Genomic DNA, 21,398 nt, shown 5'->3' on the forward strand with positions numbered 1-21,398 from the left:
TGCGCGCGTGTGTGCCCGCTGGTATCTTTGTAATCATGACACGGTAGACATTTCTAAGAATGTATTTCACTATTTCTGAGTATTTCACTACTCAGTTATACATTTTCCATAGTTTGCTTCAAATAGCTGTTATGTGATAATAAAGTAATAATAATAATAATAACATGTATTACAACCCTTTGTATATATATACACATCTCTGCATTCTCTGTGCCATTATGCTTGTTAATCATTTTAATTCGTTAGAGTAAACTAATAGGTATGAAATGAAAAAAAGATTCATTACCTTTAGCTATGGTTAATGTAATAGGGTCAACCATTACATATCTTCTCCTATTATCTTTTATCACTTTCTCTTCAGAGAATGGTAGATATGTATTAATTACTATGGCCACACCCCTCTTCTTACCATATGACGCATGAAATACTTGGTTTACCAAATCCTTTCTCAATGTTTTGTAGTCTTCCTCAATCAGATGTGTTTTTTGTAGTAAAGCAACACGATTTAATGAAATGCAATGAATTTATTGTAAATCAATACAGCATGAAACCATATTTACATAAAAATGGATTGACCATACACAAACAAAAACGTATTCATTCACAAATTAGCTGGAATCAAGTAAAAACATTGTGTAGGTTAACCGAAATATAGCATGTGTACATATACATATCTTATTTGGGAAATGTTTGGGGCCTGTAGCCACATCTAACCCACGCCCATGGAGAGGATGGACTGACTCAGACAGCAGCATGCACGTGTCAAAAGCCCCTCCCTCTGACATGACTCTAACTCTAGCTAGATCCAGACTCTAGCTGGAAGGAATAAGTGAATAAGGCCATCGGTCATCCACCGTTATCATTTGGGGTAATGTGACCAACATGTAGTTCACACTACTGTTCAGATTCAGTTTTATATTTGCGACTGCAAGCACACTAATTAATCAATCACTCTTCCGAACTGGGAGCCTTGAAACTTGCGCACACAGGGATGCCAAGATTGTCCTTGACCTCTAACAGAAATAAATCATAATCAATTTTAAGTTCAAATTCAAACATCAAAGCTTTTGTATAGCCCATTTCTCACAAAAATGTGACACAATGTGCTTCACAGAGAGCAAAGAAGATAAAACAACAATAGTACAGATGAAACAACAATAAAGACAGACATTTAAAAGGCGAGATTGAATAAGTAGGTTTTAAGGTCTCCAACAATGATAATCTTGTCATACTTGGGAAAGATGATGGACAAGAACTCAAGTCAGATAAGAAAGTTACCATCAGGACATCACAAACTCCATCTTTGTTGCACACCACCAAGCGATGTTTGTCCTTGTATTTGTCCTTGTAGTACAACTCCTCACCTGATGCAGCAGGAAAATACAGCATTCATTTAGAAGTGCAAATATAAAGCCACTGGAAACAGGTTTTATGCACACAATAGTTAGCAGATGCTTAATGAGACACTCAATTTTGATACAGGCCTATGCATTTTCGCCATTTTCGACATTTCAAGCAGTGGCTTCAAGAGTGGATATAACATAGTTATAGTTACCTTTCATCAAGTAATTCTTGGACGCCTTTAGAATCCTTGATTTAAGGTGTCCAACCTTGGGTATGCCAGGAGGATACATATCATGCATCATGTAAAACTTGAGTGCTGTATGAAACTCCATCTTTGTTACCTGTCTCTCTTTCACCTAAACTCTCTCACGTCGCGCGCGGGTGCGCGCGCAACATCCATGTATCTTAAGGAAGCTACAGAGATTAGATCTATAAACAGCCAAAATTACTGATGGGTAAAAATGGCGGTCATCATGTGATCGTAAATCATCGTCGTCAGCGAATCATAGCGCTACCTATGGCCGGAAAGGGTAGGACCTATGACCGGATCTGGTAGGGTCGGAAAAACATCGCGGGTCGGAAAATCCGGTACTTACACCTGTTGTAACGTTATCCGTCATGTTATCCATGGTTACTTCCGTAAACAGTGCGTTGCGCGTGACGGCCTGACGTCATTGTTATGCGCATGCAGATCTGTTCAGGGCTGTGGAATGTTCACACGAGTCAGTGTAGGTCAAATATAGGTCACATTTTCAAAGTAATGTGAACTGCCAAACAAAGAAATCGGATCTGTGTAAAAATTCGGAATTGAGCATCAAGACCTGCCGTGTGAACGAAGCCATAGTGTCAGAATGATGTCAGCTGTTGTAAGTCATTGATAAGAACCAGAACAGATTCCACATGTTTACCTGTGTGTGCTTGTGTGTGTCTGTGTGTCTCCCACAACAATACCACATATATATATATATACAGGGCCCATACAGTATATTTGGACAGTGAAGCATTTTTCTTTTGGCTCTACTCTTCAAAAGTTCAATTTGAAATCAAATAATGAATGAGGTTAAAGTACAGATGTCAGCTTTTATTTGAGAATATGTGTATAAATATTGGTTTCATCATTTAGAAACACTTTTTATACATAGTCCCCCTATTTCAGGGCAACACAAGTATTTGCATAGATTAATATTATATCCAAATTCAGCACTCATGTTTAGTTTGGTCGCATACCCATTGGGTATCGTCTCTGGTGATGCTCGGCAAGGCCTGTACTGCAGTCATCTTTAGTTGTTTTTAGTTTTTATGTATTTTTGAGTGGCAGTAATACACGCCCAACTCATAACACCCACTTCAACATATTTCACAGATGAGATGGTATGATGTTGATCTTGGGCAGTTTATTTTTTTCTCCACACCTTTCTTTTGCCATCACACCTCTTCATCTCATCTGTCCACAAGACCTTTTCGCCGGTACTCTTTCAGGTACTTTTTAGGAAACTGTAACTTTCACATCTTTTTTCTGAGGCAAACTAGTGGTTTGCACCTTGTCAGTGTCTCTACTCCTCTGTAGTCCTGCTGGTGAAGTCTTCTGCAGATGGTCGTCTGTGACCCTTCCAAGCCTTTTGTCATTTTTGGTGAGCATTCTTTGGTCGTCCACTGTAGAAGTCTTCCCTGGTCTACAAGGCCATTTGTGATTGCTGAGCTCACCAAACTGATGTACCAAACTGCTGATGTTGGTCAGTCTAAGGTTTGGGCCTCCTAATGGCTTCCTTTACTTTAATTGACAGCTCTTTGGTCCTCATGTAGACAGTAGCAGACTGAGGTAAATTCAGAAAGGTAAATTCAAAGCCTAGAATCAATAGGCTGCTAGACATGGACAGCTCTCTTATGCACAAGTAATGTGACAGAACACACCTGACTAATCAGACACACCTGTCAAGCCATTTGTCCAAATACTTTTGGTGACCTGAAATAGTGGGACTATGTATAAAATGTGTTGTTGTTTCTAAATGGCGAAACCAATGCTTATACAAATACCAAATACAACTGAAATAAAAGTTGACGATATGTACCTCATATGAATTGTTCAAATTCTAACTTTTGGAGTGTAGGCCTAAAAGAAGAAGACAATTCAATGGACAGCTTCACTGTCCAAATAGTTATGCCTGCACCACTGTAAACTTAGCTCCAATGTTTGCCATGCGATTAGACACAAGTGTGAGTGACAACCCTCTGAGTCACCCAGGGAGGACATGCTTGAGTAAAGAACAGACAACAAACAGAGCCATGACTTACATCCAACCTCCACAATAGCAACAGTGTTTACTAGCAGAGCTCATAAAAGATCATACAAAGAACCCAATTGAAAACATAGAGTGACAGAGAGACAGAGAGATACCAAGAGAGAGAGACAGAGAAAGAGAGACTGCTCAGAGAGATGCTCACAGTTCTCTATGTTTCATAGTCAGATGATAGTTAATATAGTTAAAAACTATTTGATGTGATATGTAACATATATTATTGCATCTGACTCTATTTTAAGAAATGTAACAGTTATCTTGTAAAAAATAATAGAGCTTCAAATGAACTGGTTGTAATTGAGGGACACAATTATCCAACACATCAAAGAACCCTAACCCTAACCCTAACTAGATGACTGATGATGATGAAGAATTAATTGGTCACCACAGGTTGGAGTGGTATTGTGAGTTCTTTGTAAGGATGATAAGGTTATCAAGGCAATTAAAATAGTTTCGGACCAACACAGAGCTCAAACATAGCTGCATCGCCCTCTTACCTAACCAAGGAGAAAACACCCATGTACTTCATATACGTAACAAGGCAACATACATATCACACTAAATTTACCACCTCTGGAAAGGTTATGGCACTTTATCCTTGATAAGATTAATAATAAGACATTCTTCCTGGGTAAGGCAGCTACAGTAGATGCTTGCAGTTGTCTTAGATTTCAAGAAAGTCCTTACCTCATTGAAAATGGCTAAGTTTTCACACTGAAGAATCTTCGTTTTGTGGGTAAAACCTAAAGAATGGACATTATGTTCTGAAGACTGACACAATACCAAACGATTTCAACATATTTCAATGTCAGCAAAATATTTCTACTGTGCTTTGAGGTGAAGTTAAACAGACAGAAAATAAACAACATTTCAACAATAGTATTTACTGGGGAATTCTCAGTTATATCCACTGGTACAGTACTCTGCATTCAGAGAGCTATTAAACCACAGTAGTGTTATAATAAACCTCTCTTAGGCTGAGCTTAATATACCTGTGTGTAACTCCAGATGTCTAAACTAATCCTTTTTAATGCTCAGGTTTCACATCCTGGTGTAGTAAACATTTAATTTCAGTCCATCAAATGAAATGACAGACATTCATATTATTATCACCACTCTCATTCATCATTGTATCAAATATCATACTGTGCAAATGTCAATGACGGAGTTCTTGCTCTTACCTCTGAATGATAACTCCACTTTGCGGTCATATTTCCCAGGCAAATTTGTGATCCTCTTTAAATTGACGGTAATAGACATAGTTGGGTTTGAGTATCTATCTGATATTTCACTACGGCATAGCAATCTCCTCTGTGTATCTCAGATCTGCTTCAGTGTTGACGTCTAGACCATTTCACATGCCGTTAACCTGCCCACTAAGAGAACAGACTGTCTCTTCTCCACTAAGTGGGACTCAAGCTGTAGGCTCCCTACCTGCTGGTTTCCCTTAGAGAAGTGTGTTTCCTAATGTTTGAGTAAGCTAGTGGAGTCACCCAGCCTGTTCTGTCACTATCGGACACAATCAGAGAGGGAGATCTTAACTGGGTCCCGAACGATTAATTGTATGATGTATCATATTGACTGGTAAAGCACTTTGTTGAAAAAGTGTGTTGTGAAATGCTAATTGTGAATTATGGGAAAACACTAACTAAGATTATTAAACCATCATATAAGTGGGAGCAATATCATAACAAAATGTTTTTTTGTTCAGATCAAATAATTAAAGAACAAACTGTGAAGCAAACACAAGCCGGAGATTTGTTTTGTTTGTAATATAGTTTTTATTCGTTTGTTATGTGCTAACATAAGCAAAAAGCTATCTGTAATGATCTCTGACATTCTCCAATGTAACATATACTGGCATGCTGGTCATGATGATTAAGTCTTGGCACTAAGTGACACATTGAAACATAACATTGTATATCTAAATGTGTATTAGACGATATGCTCTATTTCCTTTCTGTTGGCTTTCATAAAACACTGAAAATATACCACAGATAAACATAGCTGCTATGACTGACATTAAAATACATGGTGGACATTTAGCATATACTGAGAACACGGTTGATCAGTAAATTGCTCCGGAAGTTCTTCCCTTTAAACTACACAAACAGTCACCAATCGTTTTGCCAGCATGTGTGCAGCATTATGCCTGTGGTCCCATAAGGCTGTTTTTTCAAGCAGACATTTGGCTGATTGCATAATGGCATCGTCAGTCAAAAAGTGCAATTGTGTTAATGGACATACACAACACACGAAAGTGACAAAAAGGTATTTAAACAGCAACCACCGGTTATGGCACTAAACTAATCAACTTATTTAACTCCTGATTAATGCTAAATAATCTAACAACATTTTTCAGAGTGTGCAATCGTCTGTCATTCAAATATATTTTTTGCGGAAACTGATGTTTTTCACATCATCTGAGTGCTCACAAAACCTTCCTTGGGTTTTCTGATCATCACATGCTCTAATCTAAGGCCTCTGTTTAGTCTTTGGTACAAAACATCAGCACAGTGGACAGTCTGTTGAAGTATACATTCTATAGCAGGGACTACACCCAAATGACGTTCTATATTGCATGACAACTTTCAGAAACTAATCTCCAGCATATGAGAAATAAGTGCAAGGTGGTGATTAATAACAGTTCTAATACACCATCATATAAAACTGCAGTATATTGCATAGAGATTTCTAAGTGTGAAAGGCAGCAAACAATTATACATAGTATAAGTACTACTCAACTATACTATTCAAGCTAGTAAGAGACTTGAAGAGGAGTGTGATAGTCGTCCAGAGATGATGGCAACATGGCATGATTGTCACCTTCACAAACAAGCTGAATGAACACAAGGATGAAAAGGTAAGGGCTTTTGTACTGATAACATAGAAACAACTTACTAAAAGCCATCAACAACAAGTGTAAACACATGTTCGAAGCGGAATGAAATAAGAAAATATGAAGTAAAAAAAAAAAAAAAAAGAGATTTACAATCTTAATTATATTGAGAATATATGCGGTTACATTGTCATAAGTTGTATCAAAAAGGCCTTGTGAGAGTAACAGTGGGAGATGATTCCAGGCAATGGTTCTCCTGTCTGATTGGCTGATGGCCTGCTGTGATCCTGTCATAGTAAGCTGGCGCCCTCATGTGGCCAGGAGTGCTGAGGCGCCACAGTTGTGGCTCCTTTACTCAGCCCTGGGAGCTGAGGGGTTGACTGGGTCCAGCTTCCTCATCTTGAAATAAGACACCAGCTGGTTGGGCACCTCAGCTAACACGGTCTGGGCCAGGGCCTCCTTAGGCGCCTGCAGAGGATGGACAGAGAGGCAGACGGACCGACAGTGAGAAGAGGAATGGCTAGGACCACCTGACCAGTCACATCCTTAACATGTCATTCAAAGCTTAACCTCAAGACACCACTGCCACTTCAACAGTATAAACAGTTCCGCGGTTGTTCTTCTTCCGCACATGCAGTGAGGTGAACAACGTCTTGTATTGTGAGTATTTTGCGGTACAGACCTGGTACATCTAACTCGTATGTCTACACACATTTTTAGAAGGTGCTATATTGGCCTCCTGGTGGTGGGATATTGAATCAACCCCCACCCCCCACAAAAAAGACCTAGCCTTATGAATGGGCAATGAAATATCCATAGATCTACAAACCGTAAGAACTTACACTACGCAAAACTCCATGCTGTGAATGTGAGACACTGTGTAGCACACAGGGTTCCAACTTGAACATGTCACTCCTCCTGGTGTGGACACACGGCCATAGAAAGACTTTGTCATTGTGTCATTAAATAGGGAAAAGACGCATGAAACGGACACTTCACTGGTTTCCTCAGCGAGGACACCAAAAGAAGACGGATGGCCAGGATCTCCATGGAGACCATGGGAGGAACCCAGGCTAGTACAGGATGACTGTCCTGATCTTCCAGTCAGTTTCTTTTAGGCAGAATGTTCACATACTGTACATACACAGCAATCACAAAGAGGATCCTGACATCATCGATCTCTGTCTGTTAACACTTAATCAGCCATGATGTGTGAGTCATGTGAGTGAAAAAAATAAGTTATATCTTCAGGTATATCAAATTTCAGGTCCCTCCTTTCATGACTTTTCCTAGATTAATTTTAATTAATTAATTTTGCCATTTAGCAGACGCTTTTATCCAAAGCGACTTACAATTACGAATTACAGGGACAGTCCCCCTGGAGTAACTGAGGGCTAAGTGCCTTACTCAAGGGCACACTAGTAGTGGTGTGGTTTCAGGCGGGATTTGAACTCACAACCTTCCGATCGGAAGTCCAACACACTATCCACTAGACCACCACTACCCCCTAGATATGTGCGTTCTACCACCCAGTATCCTTATATTTTCAGTTTAGTTTTTCTGTGTAGGAAGCAGGCTAATTTACAAGCGGCCAACTAGTGGTCGTTGTGTGTAAATAGCAGCTTGAGCATTGTAAAGACGCCCGAGGCGGCTCTTTTAGTAGATAAAAAAGGCACAGCTGTTCTAGTGTTATGGGAACATGAGCGAACGCACAACGCAGAAACTGGACAGCATTGTCTCCAAACATTGCCTAAATAACAGGTGGCAGAGCTGAGGGAGGACTTGCGTTAGAGAACTTTCGGTAGGGCACAAACTGAGGGAGGACTTACGTTAGCGAACTTTCGGTAGGGCACAAACTGGACGATGTCCCGGGCGACGGGCTGTCCGCTCATGGACTTGAGGACGCCGTCGTCCCCGTCCAGCATGTCCATGGCCTTGAAGTCGGCCTCGCCCACGCCCACGATGATGATGGACACGGGCAGCCGGGAGGCCGCCACGATAGCGTCCCGCGTCTGGTCCAGGTCCGTGATCTCACCGTCCGTGATGATGAGCAGAACAAAGTATTGCTAAAGGGAAGGAAGGAAGGAACAAAATGTTTTTAAGACTTGACAAAGGCTACGGCCGAAACCGTTGTCCTATTAAACCACATTTTGTTGCATCTGGAACTCGAGTGTGTGGCTTCTACTTCTTTGAAAAGGAAGGAACGCTTTTGGACGCTTTTATCCAAAGCTACTTACAATTAGAGATTACAAGGACAGTCTCCCTGGAGTAACTTTGGGCTAAGTGCCTTACTCAAGCGCATATTAGTGGTGGTGTTCCCAGGTGGTTTTGAAGTCATGAACTTCTGATCACCAGTCCAACTTACTATTCACTAGGCCACCACTACCCCAATAAGTATTCAACACAGAAAAAATAAATGTATTCAACATATTTCCATTGCAGCTATTCACAATTAATTTAGACCAGACATTGGTATTAACTCAATAAAACTACACAGCTAAAGAAATTGTAACACTCCAATCCATAAAAAAGGTTATGCGCAATAAAGAGGAATGACACAGGACAGTATTGAACACCCTAACTGAAATGTGTTTTATACTTCATGATGCTTCCTGTACGAAAAAACTAATCTCTCACAGTGATCAATAGAGATTTTGGCCCATTCTTCAACACAGTCTTTAAATCTTGAAGATTTCCAGGGGGTGAATCTTGATCTTCAGTTCCACAAATGTTCTATCGGATTTATGTTGCTGATTGACTAGAACAGTACTTTTTTTCTTCCTCTTGAACCAAACGAGTCTCCTTTGCAGTATGGTTTAGATGTTTGGATCTTCCCTGCTGGAAAATCCACTTGTGTCGCATTCTCATTATCCTGGTGGATGGCAACAGATTCCTGGTACATGGCTCCACTCATCTTCCCTTCGATAGTTTGGATTCCACCAGTACCATGTGAAGTGAAACAGCACCCATATCATGATGCTTCCACCTCCGAACTTCACTGTAAGTATGGTACTTTTAGGATCTTATACAGATCAATTTCTCCTCCAAACGTGTTGTATTGTTGCCGAAAACCTTTTTTGATTTTGGTCTCGTCTGACCAGACTACATTCTCCCAGTAATCTACAGGCTTCTACAAATGTTCTTCAGCAAACTTCAAACGAGCTTCAATATGCCTTTTCTTTAGTAATGGAGTCTTCTGTGGTGATCGCAAATGCAGACCGTGGCAGTGGAGTGTGGAGCTCTGCTCGAAGGATCCTTGGCTCTTGGGCTACTCTTCTGACTTCAGTTAGCATGTTCAATACTTTTTTCCTGTGTCATTCCACTTTATTGCACATAGCTTTTTATGGATTATTTACAGCTACAATTTCTTTAGCTGTGTGGTTTTATTAATTTAATTAATACCAATGTCTGGTCTAAATGTCATGTGAATAGCTGCAATGGAAATATATTGAATTAAAAAATTGTTGATGTGCTGAATACGTATTTCCCCTCACTGTATGTGTGTGTATATACTATATACACACAAATAATTACTATATATATTTAAATAAATAAATAAAAGTACCTAGTAGACTGAATATGTAATAACTGCTAAAAATGAATAAAACAGGTCCTCCAATGAGGTGGAGTGGTGGCTGGGCAAAAGAAAAGAAAAGAAAGTGTTACTTGCTTAGACTCACAGGCTTGACAGCAGCTGTGTGAGACTAGACATGAACACAGACCAGTGAGGTGGTCAGATCAGATGGACTGTGTGTGTGTGTGTGTGTGTGTGTGTGTGTGGACTCACAGAGGCGTTGTTCAGCTGTGCCGCCGTTGCTGCCATGCTCGCTGCATGGTTGATCAGAGGTGAGAAGTTGGTTGGGCCGTAGAGACGCACCTGCGGCAGGGCCACGCGGTAGGCCTCGATGATCCCCTGGACCCCTACAACACACGCACACAGGCAGGTGTCAGAGGTAACCAATGGACGCCAAAAAATAGAAATTGTCCAATCATATCACAGCAAAAGTCACTACAGGCAGAAAACTCGGACAAACAACTCGCTAATATCTGATGATGAAAAGCTTCTAGACAAAATATTCTTGACATCTTTTAAAAAACATGTCTATTACTTGCTGTGGTAAATCAGAAATCTGAAATGTGGCAACTCCCGCCATTGTAAGTCATTGAATGTCATTCAGTCACGGTCAGTCAGTCAGTCACTGTCAGTGAAGCGTTGTTTGTTTGCCCGTGTTTTCAAAGGGGGCGTGGCTTAGCGATATGTCCATTACAAGTACTCGCAACGACCACAACAACGCTCACCATGGTAAAGAAAACCGCTCCAAAAACAACTGTCCCACAGACCAGGAACACTCTCTAACAGATAGTGAATGTGTCAGTCTACCATCCACAGACCAGGAACCCTCTCTAACAGATGAACCCTCTCTAACAGATGAACCCTCTAACAGATGAACCCTCTAACAGATGAACCCTCTAACAGATGAACCCTCTAACAGATGAACCCTCTAGCAGATGAACCCTCTAACAGATGAACCCTCTAACAGATGAACCCTCTCTAACAGATGAACCCTCTAACAGATGAACCCTCTCTAACAGATGAACCCTCTCTAGCAGATGAACCCTCTAACAGATGAACCCTCTAACAGATGAACCCTCTCTAACAGATGAACTCTCTAACAGATGAACCCTCTAACAGATGAACCCTCTCTAGCAGATGAACCCTCTAACAGATGAACCCTCTCTAGCAGATGAACCCTCTAACAGATGAACCCTCTAACAGAGGAACCCTCTAACAGATGAACCCTCTAACACATCGTTTCTCAACGGGGACGGTACCGCCCCCCAGGGGGCGTTTAGACAACATCGGGGGGCGCTGGAACAGATATTTTAAAAGGGGGGGCGTTGAGGTGTTCTTGGGGGGCGTTCGCGCATTAAGTATTTTTCTCATGAAAAACAGCTGTCAGCAGTGTTATTACGGGTACGTTCGTAAATGCACGAACGGTCATTTCGCTCGGACAAACCGTGTTTTCAGTCAGAGCGCCCATCTCTGAGCGCTCCCAGAGCGCAGTGTTCTGAACTTGGCCGGGCTCTGTGATGCAGACACACGTAGCGCAGCGCCCACATTTTTTTTAAAGTGAGAGTGTCAACAAGAAGATGAAGCTAAAAACTCAGCTAGCAAAGGCAGAGCTTTTGATAGTTTCCAATGTGTCTGGGTAAGCTGCATTGTAGAAGAATCTTGACAGTTCATGTACAGTGCAGAAATTGCAATACTATGCTAGTCTACGATAGAAAGAACCCCGGTTCATCCCATCTGTAATGTCATGTTTCAACCCTTGCCATCCTTTTCTTGCATAGCACCCACAAATGAACACGGATAGGAGTGGAATAGGCTATATAATAGGGGTGTAAATCACCAGCTTCATCACGATACGATATTATATCGATTTGTTTGTATGACGATACAATGTTTGACGATATCACAATGTCAGTCACGATACGATTTCGATTCGATTCGATTCAAGATCGATATGACGATATGATCGATATGACGCGATATCATATGCCAATCTAACACAATTATCAACTCACAAAAACAACTAGAATATTATTTGACCATTTTATTTGTGAGCTCTTCCAGGTATCCAGCATTTAAATCATATTGTATTATACAGTATTCTTCTGTTACAAAAAGAAAAATAGACCCGTTCACTAGTCTCACAAACAAGAGATATTCAGCTTTAAAACATTAATGTCCTATGAAACAAAACTGGAAGAACTTGTCCCCCCTTTTTTAAGGCAGGATTTTTGTAAACGTTCACTTTTTTACTGTCTCATAAACACAGTATTTTTAACAGTTAGAACTGAACCAAGGTCACCATTTAACCTACAGTATATTTGTGCAATAATAATAAATAATAATAAAATAATAATAAATAATAAGTGCAAATGCAGTACAGTGCAGTACATCTTATATACATTCTTCTTAACCAAAATAAGTTAAGTATATCCTCCAGTGTTATATAATAAGTATATCCTCCAGTGTTCTTCTTTGGGAGGTTTTTCTTCAAAAAAACTAACTGATCAACATGTTCAGGAGACAAAACACTACGCTCTGAACGCAGGTCAGGATAATTTTTAATATAGGGCCATCCATCACACTTCCTCTAGGAAGCACTGATCTGATATGATGTGTTGATTGGTGAAAGGTAAGGCTATGCTTGGACAGTCATGTTAGATCACTGATTACGGGAGTAATGATTTACCTGTAGATTTTATCAATAGGAATTTTGTTCAGGTTTATCCAATGAAATTGGACAAGCAAACCGGAGTAAAGTAAGTAAGGTCCAACCTGCAGCCTTTGCCCATTCATAAGACAGATGCTTTGTTACAGACCAGAGCATTGACCAATCACAGTCGGCTAGACTAGAGCATTGACCAATCACAGTCGGCCGTGGGCGGGCTTGGCAGTCGCAGCTAAAACCGCTTCGCTGTTCTCCGCCGCAGTCACAAAATGCAGAACACACAGTGTGCAGCGCTCTTTGACTTTGTAATTTGCCGCTGCTAGTCGCGCGCTGCACGGAAATGGTGACAGTCACGCAGAATTTGCCATTTCAAAATAAAGGTGTATCTTTAAGATGACGATATAGATCGATATTTTTACATTGCATCGATGTAATCAGATCGTTAGTCAATGAATCGATGCATCGATGTGAATCGATGTATCGTTACACCCCTACTATATAACTGTAAATAGTTGATTGTCTTTGGATTTAGCCAGTTGGCGAAGATTTATGAGGAATAGGCTATTTAATTTGTGTTGCTCATCTAACAGCGATACGGTGTTGTTTAATTTACGGTCTTGTTTAATTTCTATGAGTGTTTTCCTTGTAGGCTATGCTTGAGTGACATGTGTTTCAGTTTGTAGGCTCATTGTAATTGTTGGCTATAAGCGAGAGAGAATATTTCTTATGTTAGTTTTGATACTCAGTCCATGTCCCCGCCGGTGACGTAAGCCTGTCGTGCCAAATACTCCCTCCCCGCGTATACACACTACCCTCTGCGTTTATGCGTTCGCTTCGTTCGCTTCCTTTCAATACAGCTTATTTAATTTAGTTAAAATGAGTGCTAATACCATACCACCATACCAGAACATCACAGCAGGAACAACCTATCTCAAAAAAGCGATCGTATTGTAATAAACCAGTCCGGAAAGTTCTCTGTCGCTTACCAATAATCTAACCTGGAGAAATCAGATACGAATGTCCCTTCCCCTCGCAGGTTCATTACAGTATATTACATAAATGTATTACTGTTAAGTGTTGTTGTGGATGTTATCCCTAGTGCCATTCTGAGGTTAGCATTGCGATGTGTTCGTCTTAACGTTTACAAACTAAAATATACGATCGCTTTTTAGTGATATGTTGCTCCTCATGTGATGCCCTGGAAACGAACACATAAGCACTCCGAACAGCTGTCAGCGTCTTTTGTTGCTATAGGAAACCACTACTCTGTCTGCTTGCGATTGATCAGCTGTCAGCAGTGTTATTACAGGTACGTTCGTAAACGGTCAGTTTGCTCGGGCAAACCGTCTTTTCAGTCAGAGCACCCATCTCTGAGCGGTCCCAGAGCGCAGTGCTCTGAACTTTGGAACTGTGTTAACAAAGTCTAATAAAAAAATAATACATATTAGCATCATAAAACAGTCTGTTTGTATTCTCTGATGTTGTCTGAGTTTGTTTAACACTCATAAACAGCATTTTTATTCACATGGCTTTTCTGCTCTCTGGTAAACTAATGATAATGATATTCCAACTGCCCAGTTAAATCAAATCCATTATTTGGCATTCAGTGACATGCTTTTTAAATGATATAACACAGAATATTAGTCAACATTAATAACAAAATTTTTGATGGGGGGCGGTAAGAGACCTGGATAATGGACAGGGGGGCGCTGGCCCAAAAAAGGTTGAGAACCACTGCTCTAACAGATGAACCGTCTAACAGATGAACCGTCTAACAGATGAACCCTCTAACAGAGGAACCCTCTAACAGATGAACCCTCTAACAGATGAACCCTCTAACAGATGAACCCTCTAACAGATGAAACCTCTCTAACAGATAGTGAATGTGTCAGTCTACCATCCACAGACCAGGAACCCTCTCTAACAGAGAGTACTGTACTGCACAGTGCAAACCACAAGTTGGCCACAAAAACAGGACGCTTAGGTTACGGTTTGCTAAAAAGTACCTAAGAGCCTGCAGAGTTAATGAAAAAGAGCCTCCACCCTCTCTGCTGTCCTTGTTCTGTTTGTTGTCTTGCAGGATGGCAGTGAGGGAGGAGGCCTGATTGGTAGATGCAGCGCACCTGTGGCCACGCCTATTTAGGATGTGCTGTTGACACCCGGGTTGTGTTTGAAATGGCATACTGCATACTAGCATACTCATATACTGCATACTGCCTACTAAATTCATAATAAGTATGCCAATACCAGCCGGCCGTTTACACTGCAGTATGCATACTGCCTCCCAGGCAACCTCCATTGGCTAAAAGCTGTAATTTTGCCTCTACAGGTGTTAACATGTCATTTTATGAAGTTTTAATATGTTTTCAGGTGAGAAAGTAACCATATATATTCCAAAAATGTGTCCAGTTTATTAAAATAACTATTTTATATATCTGATCTGATGTTTTTTCCCCACTTCTGTTCGCTAGCTATTACATTGCTTAGATACCTTCATTGCGGGGTTCGACAGAAATGTTGGAAGATATTAGCTAAACAAGTTGTAAAATGATTTGGGGGGGGGCAATATTTTTAGCTAGCTAAAGTAACTAGCTTAATGTATTGTTGTCTTATCAGTTGGTAAAAGAACAGGATGAAAATAAATATATATGAGCAATAACATATAGTGCTGCTTGCTACAGCAAGCAAAATACAACCCAACTTGTTCCGCCTGAAGCTACATCTGAAGCTACAATACTGGGACCATTCGTGACTGGGCTACAGGCAGTAAAATATTAGGCGAACGTGTGTGTAAGACACAAATAAACTTGGATTTCATGCATTTCAAGTGGCATCTTTGTAATCATGACGATGTAGTCATGTCTAAGAATGCATTTCACCATGTAAATTCCCAATATAGTGAAAATACCACCGCTCATCCGTGATCAGACTTAGCTGGGGTGCTGCAGCTGAAGAGTATCAATTAGCAACCTGGTCTCACACGGCAGACGTCAGGATTCGACGTCTGTCGTTCGCATCCAAACGTCGAATTCCGACGTGACATTTCGTTCTGAAAGCGCAGGGGTGCGCCTGTTATGTGCGCCTGTCGGGCTGGCATGGGTGGCACAATTTTGAGAATGTAACACTTAATTCCCTGCATTCTGGTCAATTTGTATGCACCATGTTGTGCTTTTTATTACCATTTCTGTCTCCACTACCCATTGTATACTTTAATTAGGCTACTAACATTACAATCCCTGTTTAAAAGTCCCAGTGCTACCAATCAGCGTCTTTGAGCCTTGGAAAAGCGCTAAATAAATTCAATGAATTATTATTATTATTATTATTATTATTATCACAACACAACAGAGTGGCACCATACAAATGGAATATTAAACTCCCATATTTATTCTTTAAACAAACAAATCTGGGGGAGTGGTCGGAGTTAACGAGATATTGTTCCAATCCATTACCTGCCTGTGAAAAGTATGAAAAGTTTGCATTGCCTAGCGTATCAAATACCATGACATAGATTCAGACTTTTATGTCTTGAAATCAGAAGTCCTCCCAAGCCAAAGACAAGATAGGTTGTCTTACAATCCGTGCGTTTAATTGCAAACTTCCACATACAAAATCGCCAGTTCACCGAAGCTCTCCTTTCCTCAACGCAACACCCGCCCCCCCCCGTGACCTCCACCAATCACAGGAATGCATTGGCACACAACACAGCTCACAGTAACAGTGCTAACATTGAATTTCTGAGCATTAATTGCAACATTAATGAACATATTATTACACGGTTGCTACAATACTTTACCTGATATAAAATGGGCGGCACATGCACAAGCATTTTTTTTTTTAAATCTTGTCCTCAGTCCAGTTGACGCCGCCGGTTGCTCTGAAATGGTCTGATCCTGATGGTATTCGGTAGAACTTGAGTCCGATAGTCGTGGAATATCGATTCTGACAACCGAACACGCAACAAGCAGACATTTCTTTATGCTAGTAGCCGTTGTAAGCTATTTTAAGCGTACCTAACTCTGGATGAAGAATGTTGTTTTTGTCCACGCTTCCGTTGCCTAAACGCGCGCGACTGTAAAAGGGGCGGGGGCATCATTCACCGGGGTTCTTCTCTGGTGAAGATCAAGTGAGAAAGATTGCTTTACCTTCATCAGATCCACTTGCCTTTGCTTACCTGTATATTTTGGTCTATACCAGGACTTGAGAAACGAGATGCCCAACATTGGATTTGACAAACTCTGGCCCATTTTGCGCAACAAGTGGAAGAGTTTGAAGCAGCGGAGACAGGGTTGCCAGATGGGCTGTTTTTTTGTGGATTTAGCTGTTTTTAGACTGGTTAGGCTCGAAATTGTCAATCCCATCTGGCAACCCTGAGCGGAGAGTCTACAGATAGTATGTTTACAGATATCGCACTGCTGGAGATGCACTCCACACGTTCTTAAAAGAAATAAAGCTTTATTGTACTTAAAACAATATTTCGTATGTGTTTTTTGAGAGTTCTTTACATCAAATTATATACATCATGTCAGCTGTGTGCCAATCAATCAGGGGGGTGGCACCTGGGGTGGCCAATCAGATTTCAGGGGTGGCACGTGCTACCCCAGGCCACCCCCTGGACACGCCCCTGGCTGCACTTGCATTAATTAGTTAGGCCACATCATTAGTAAGGCCACATCATTTTGAGATACAACCAACGGAGAACAGATTTTAATAGGCCACATTTTGAGATACAACCAACGGAGAACAGATTTTAATAGGCCACATTTTGAGATACAACCAACGGCGAACATATTTTAATAACAACAGCAGAAACAATTGTCATCTTCACTGTTTTATTCGCTGTCAATAGGCCTATCAAACTAGGCTATTTTACAACCCGACGGCAGTGCGCATCAACGTTCATTCATTTGGAACTGCGAGAATGAGTAACGTTAGCCCGATTGCACTTGCATTAATTATAGGCTACATTTTGAGACCGGTCGGATCTATTCATACAACAAGGGACACAGCACTTTCCCGTTTTCCCCATATTGTCAGGGTATTTGAGCCTCGGAAAAGCGCTATCTGTAGACTCTCCGCTCAGGGTTGCCAGATGGGATTGACAATTTCGAGCCTAACCAGTCTAAAAACAGCTAAATCCACAAAAAAACAGCCCATCTGGCAACCCTGTCTCCGCTGCTTCAAACTCTTCCACTTGTTGCGCAAAATGGGCCAGAGTTTGTCAAATCCAATGTTGGGCATCTCGTTTCTCAAGTCCTGGTATAGACCAAAATATACAGGTAAGCCAAAGGCAAGTGGATCTGATGAAGGTAAAGCAATCTTTCTCACTTGATCTTCACCAGAGAAGAACCCCGGTGAATGATGCCCCCGCCCCTTTTACAGTCGCGCGCGTTTAGGCAACGGAAGCGTGGACAAAAACAACATTCTTCATCCAGAGTTAGGTACGCTTAAAATAGCTTACAACGGCTACTAGCATAGAGAAATGTCTGCTTGTTGCGTGTTCGGTTGTCAGAATCGATATTCCACGAATATCGGACTCAAGTTCTACCGAATTCCATCAGGATCAGACCATTTCAGAGCAACCGGCGGCGTCAACTGGACTGAGGACAAGATTTAAAAAAAATGCTTGTGCATGTGCCGCCCATTTTATATCAGGTAAAGTATTGTAGCAACCGTGTAATAATATGTTCATTAATGTTGCAATTAATGCTCAGAAATTCAATGTTAGCACTGTTACTGTGAGCTGTGTTGTGTGCCAATGCATTCCTGTGATTGGTGGAGGTCACGGGGGGGGGCGGGTGTTGCGTTGAGGAAAGGAGAGCTTCGGTGAACTGGCGATTTTGTATGTGGAAGTTTGCAATTAAACGCACGGATTGTAAGACAACCTATCTTGTCTTTGGCTTGGGAGGACTTCTGATTTCAAGACATAAAAGTCTGAATCTATGTCATGGTATTTGATACGCTAGGCAATGCAAACTTTTCATACTTTTCACAGGCAGGTAATGGATTGGAACAATATCTCGTTAACTCCGACCACTCCCCCAGATTTGTTTGTTTAAAGAATAAATATGGGAGTTTAATATTCCATTTGTATGGTGCCACTCTGTTGTGTTGTGATAATAATAATAATAATAATAATTAATTGAATTTATATAGCGCTTTTCCGAGGCTCAAAGACGCTGATTGGTAGCACTGGGACTTTTAAACAGGGATTGTAATGTTAGTAGCCTAATTAAAGTATACAATGGGTAGTGGAGACAGAAATGGTAATAAAAAGCACAAAATGGTGCATACAAATTGACCAGAATGCAGGGAATTAAGTGTTCAATTCTCAAAATTGTGCCACCCATGCCAGCCCGACAGGCGCACATAACAGGCGCACCCCTGCGCTTTCAGAACGAAATGTCACGTCGGAATTCGACGTTTGGATGCGAACGACAGACGTCGAATCCTGACGTCTGCCGTGTGAGACCAGGTTGCAATTAGAGGGCAAAAAAGCAGCATCTGCACACACAAATCTGTGCAAAAAAACGATGTTTATTGCAAGGTTTCAATCTCCAGGGGCCTATTCCACGTACCATGATTATCTGATCCAGGTTTAAATCAGATCCGGGCGCTAATTTCAGCTAGCATTCGATTCCATAAATGTGGCTCAAATAATTCGCTGCTTGGTTGCTATGCAACCAATTCTTCTGAACAAACCTGGTAGCGAGCAGGTTTACCGGCTGGTTTAGGTAATACGTGCGTCAAAAATGTCTCACAGGCAGAAACTACATCCCGAACGACAGTTCCGTCAAGTGTTTTGTAGGAAATATTAGTTCCCACTTTTTACGAGATAGATAGATAGATAGTTTGACTGTGTGATAGATAGATAATTAGATATTTTGAAAGTGTGATCGATAGATAGATAGTTAGATAGATTGATTGTGTGATAGATAACTTGACATTTTGAAAGTGAGATAGATAGATAAATAAAAAAGTGTAAAAAATGTCTATCAACTTGCATTGCCATCATCACAGTGGTGTGTTTGATGCAGGGGTTAAGGCAGCCAGCTAGAGGTCAGAAGGTTGCCGGTTCGATACTTGATTTAATTTAATGTTTATTTTCTTTACATTTAACCGAAGCCTTCATGCATTATGAAGCCTTATATACATCTGTGTAAGTAAGTGAATCATCTATCCATCAGTAATCATAAGAAAAAATAATATATGCCAAATCCAGGGTCCAGTTAGAAGAACTTAATTTACTACTCAGAAAGGCTTCAAACTCCATTGTAATCGTGTCAGTTCTTGTAAATTAGCCTACACCATAATTGTATAGCCTACATACTTTTTTAGATGAGATGAGATTAGATTCAGACAACGAAATGCAGTAAAAAGTGTGTCAGAAGAGGGATTTGAACCACCGTCTTAAAATGACGAATTAATACTATGGCAGCGGTAAATACCACTATGCCATCGTGACAATATGACTGTATGTAGCCTGCTGCTGATATCCCACAGTAGTAAATATTCATTTATTAAAATATGACATATATATATATATATATATATATATATATATATAACAATAACTGGGGCTAGTATGACCTACGCATTTAATCGGTCAGCAATTTCTTGCCAAACCATTTCTTGTTAATTGCGGCAGTATTGCACTATTTTACATCTTATTTTTCGTCTTCATAAAGATCAATAAGTAGGACCGCTGCGGAGTGTAGTATCTTCATTTCGACAGTTCGACTCTTCTGGGCTCTTTATGTCTGCGTGCATGCACCCATATCGAGGATTTCGAAACCGGTGTTCTGTGAACACTGATGACACAAGGCTGATCCTCGTTCGAGGAATCACTTAAGGCTTGAATCCCAATCACGAGTTGCCTGAACGCGGCTTTTATTTTAATCGCTGATATACTAATCAACGTACGTGGAATACCCCCCAGGCTCTAGGACCATTGTAAACAACAGCTGTATGACGAGTTTGTATCATGCAGTTTGACAAGACTGAAGAGACGCGCAATGCATTTTGGGGATTTAGTACCCCAGTAGTGTCCAGTCATGGCATACTCAAATATTGAGCAAAATCTATACATACTCAAATTTCGCATACTGTACAGTGTGAAAGCTCTCGCATACTCAAATCTACATCACATCTAGTATGAGTAGTATGCTAGTATGCCATTTCGAACACACCCCCTGTCTCTCTCCCTCTCTCTATGCAGGAGCATAAGTTTTTACCATTTGTTTGTGGCATTCCTTTTCTTGTGTTTACACCTTACAACATTCCCCATGTCTACAGATCACTCACCCACACCCTACCATGGGTCACCAACAGGCGGCTGAATGCGGCCCACCAAAGCTTCCCATCGGGCCCGTGGAATATTTAAATATTAATGAATTCAGAAAATGTGAGGACGGAAATACCGTTTAGAACATATAGGGCGCGTTCGTAAATTCGTCGATGCGCAAACTGGATTCAACGTCGTCATGGAACCAAGTAATTTGATTGGACTAGAGGCAGTCACGTGGACGCTCTGACTCTCTCAGAGCGAATTTACGAACGCGGCCATAGCATATATAGTTCTTCCAATGCAGGACGATTCAGACCTAACTCATTCACAAAGCTGCAACCTTGCATCTAAATAGCAGAAGCAAAGCTGAAACTAATTCCCATCTTTTAAAT

At 40.9% G+C, this 21,398-nt stretch overlaps 2 protein-coding genes across 2 annotated transcripts in view; both read right to left on the bottom strand.

The window, feature by feature from the left end:
* The window catches only part of fer1l4 (fer-1 like family member 4), a gene marked incomplete at both ends in the record, with an annotated part of 122,058 nt that extends 117,157 nt beyond the window's left edge, over positions 1-4,901 (bottom strand). The window contains 2 exons of the mRNA XM_080535374.1: positions 4,329-4,384; positions 4,823-4,901. Coding sequence (XP_080391500.1) covers positions 4,329-4,384; positions 4,823-4,901 — 135 coding nt within the window. The remainder of the gene's footprint in view (positions 1-4,328; positions 4,385-4,822) is intronic.
* Positions 4,902-5,431: 530 nt separating this feature from the next.
* Positions 5,432-21,398, bottom strand: part of cpne1 (copine I) — a 58,076-nt gene continuing 42,109 nt past the window's right edge. Inside the window, exons 14-16 of the mRNA XM_080534019.1 lie at positions 10,268-10,401; positions 8,310-8,546; positions 5,432-6,948 (exon numbers count right to left, since the gene is read on the bottom strand). Of these exons, the coding sequence (XP_080390145.1) occupies positions 6,832-6,948; positions 8,310-8,546; positions 10,268-10,401 (488 nt within the window). The 3' untranslated portion in view covers positions 5,432-6,831. The remainder of the gene's footprint in view (positions 6,949-8,309; positions 8,547-10,267; positions 10,402-21,398) is intronic.

The sequence above is a fragment of the Nansenia antarctica genome, assembly GCF_963989245.1.
Source record: "Nansenia antarctica genome assembly, chromosome: 6".
NCBI lineage: Eukaryota > Metazoa > Chordata > Actinopteri > Argentiniformes > Microstomatidae > Nansenia > Nansenia antarctica.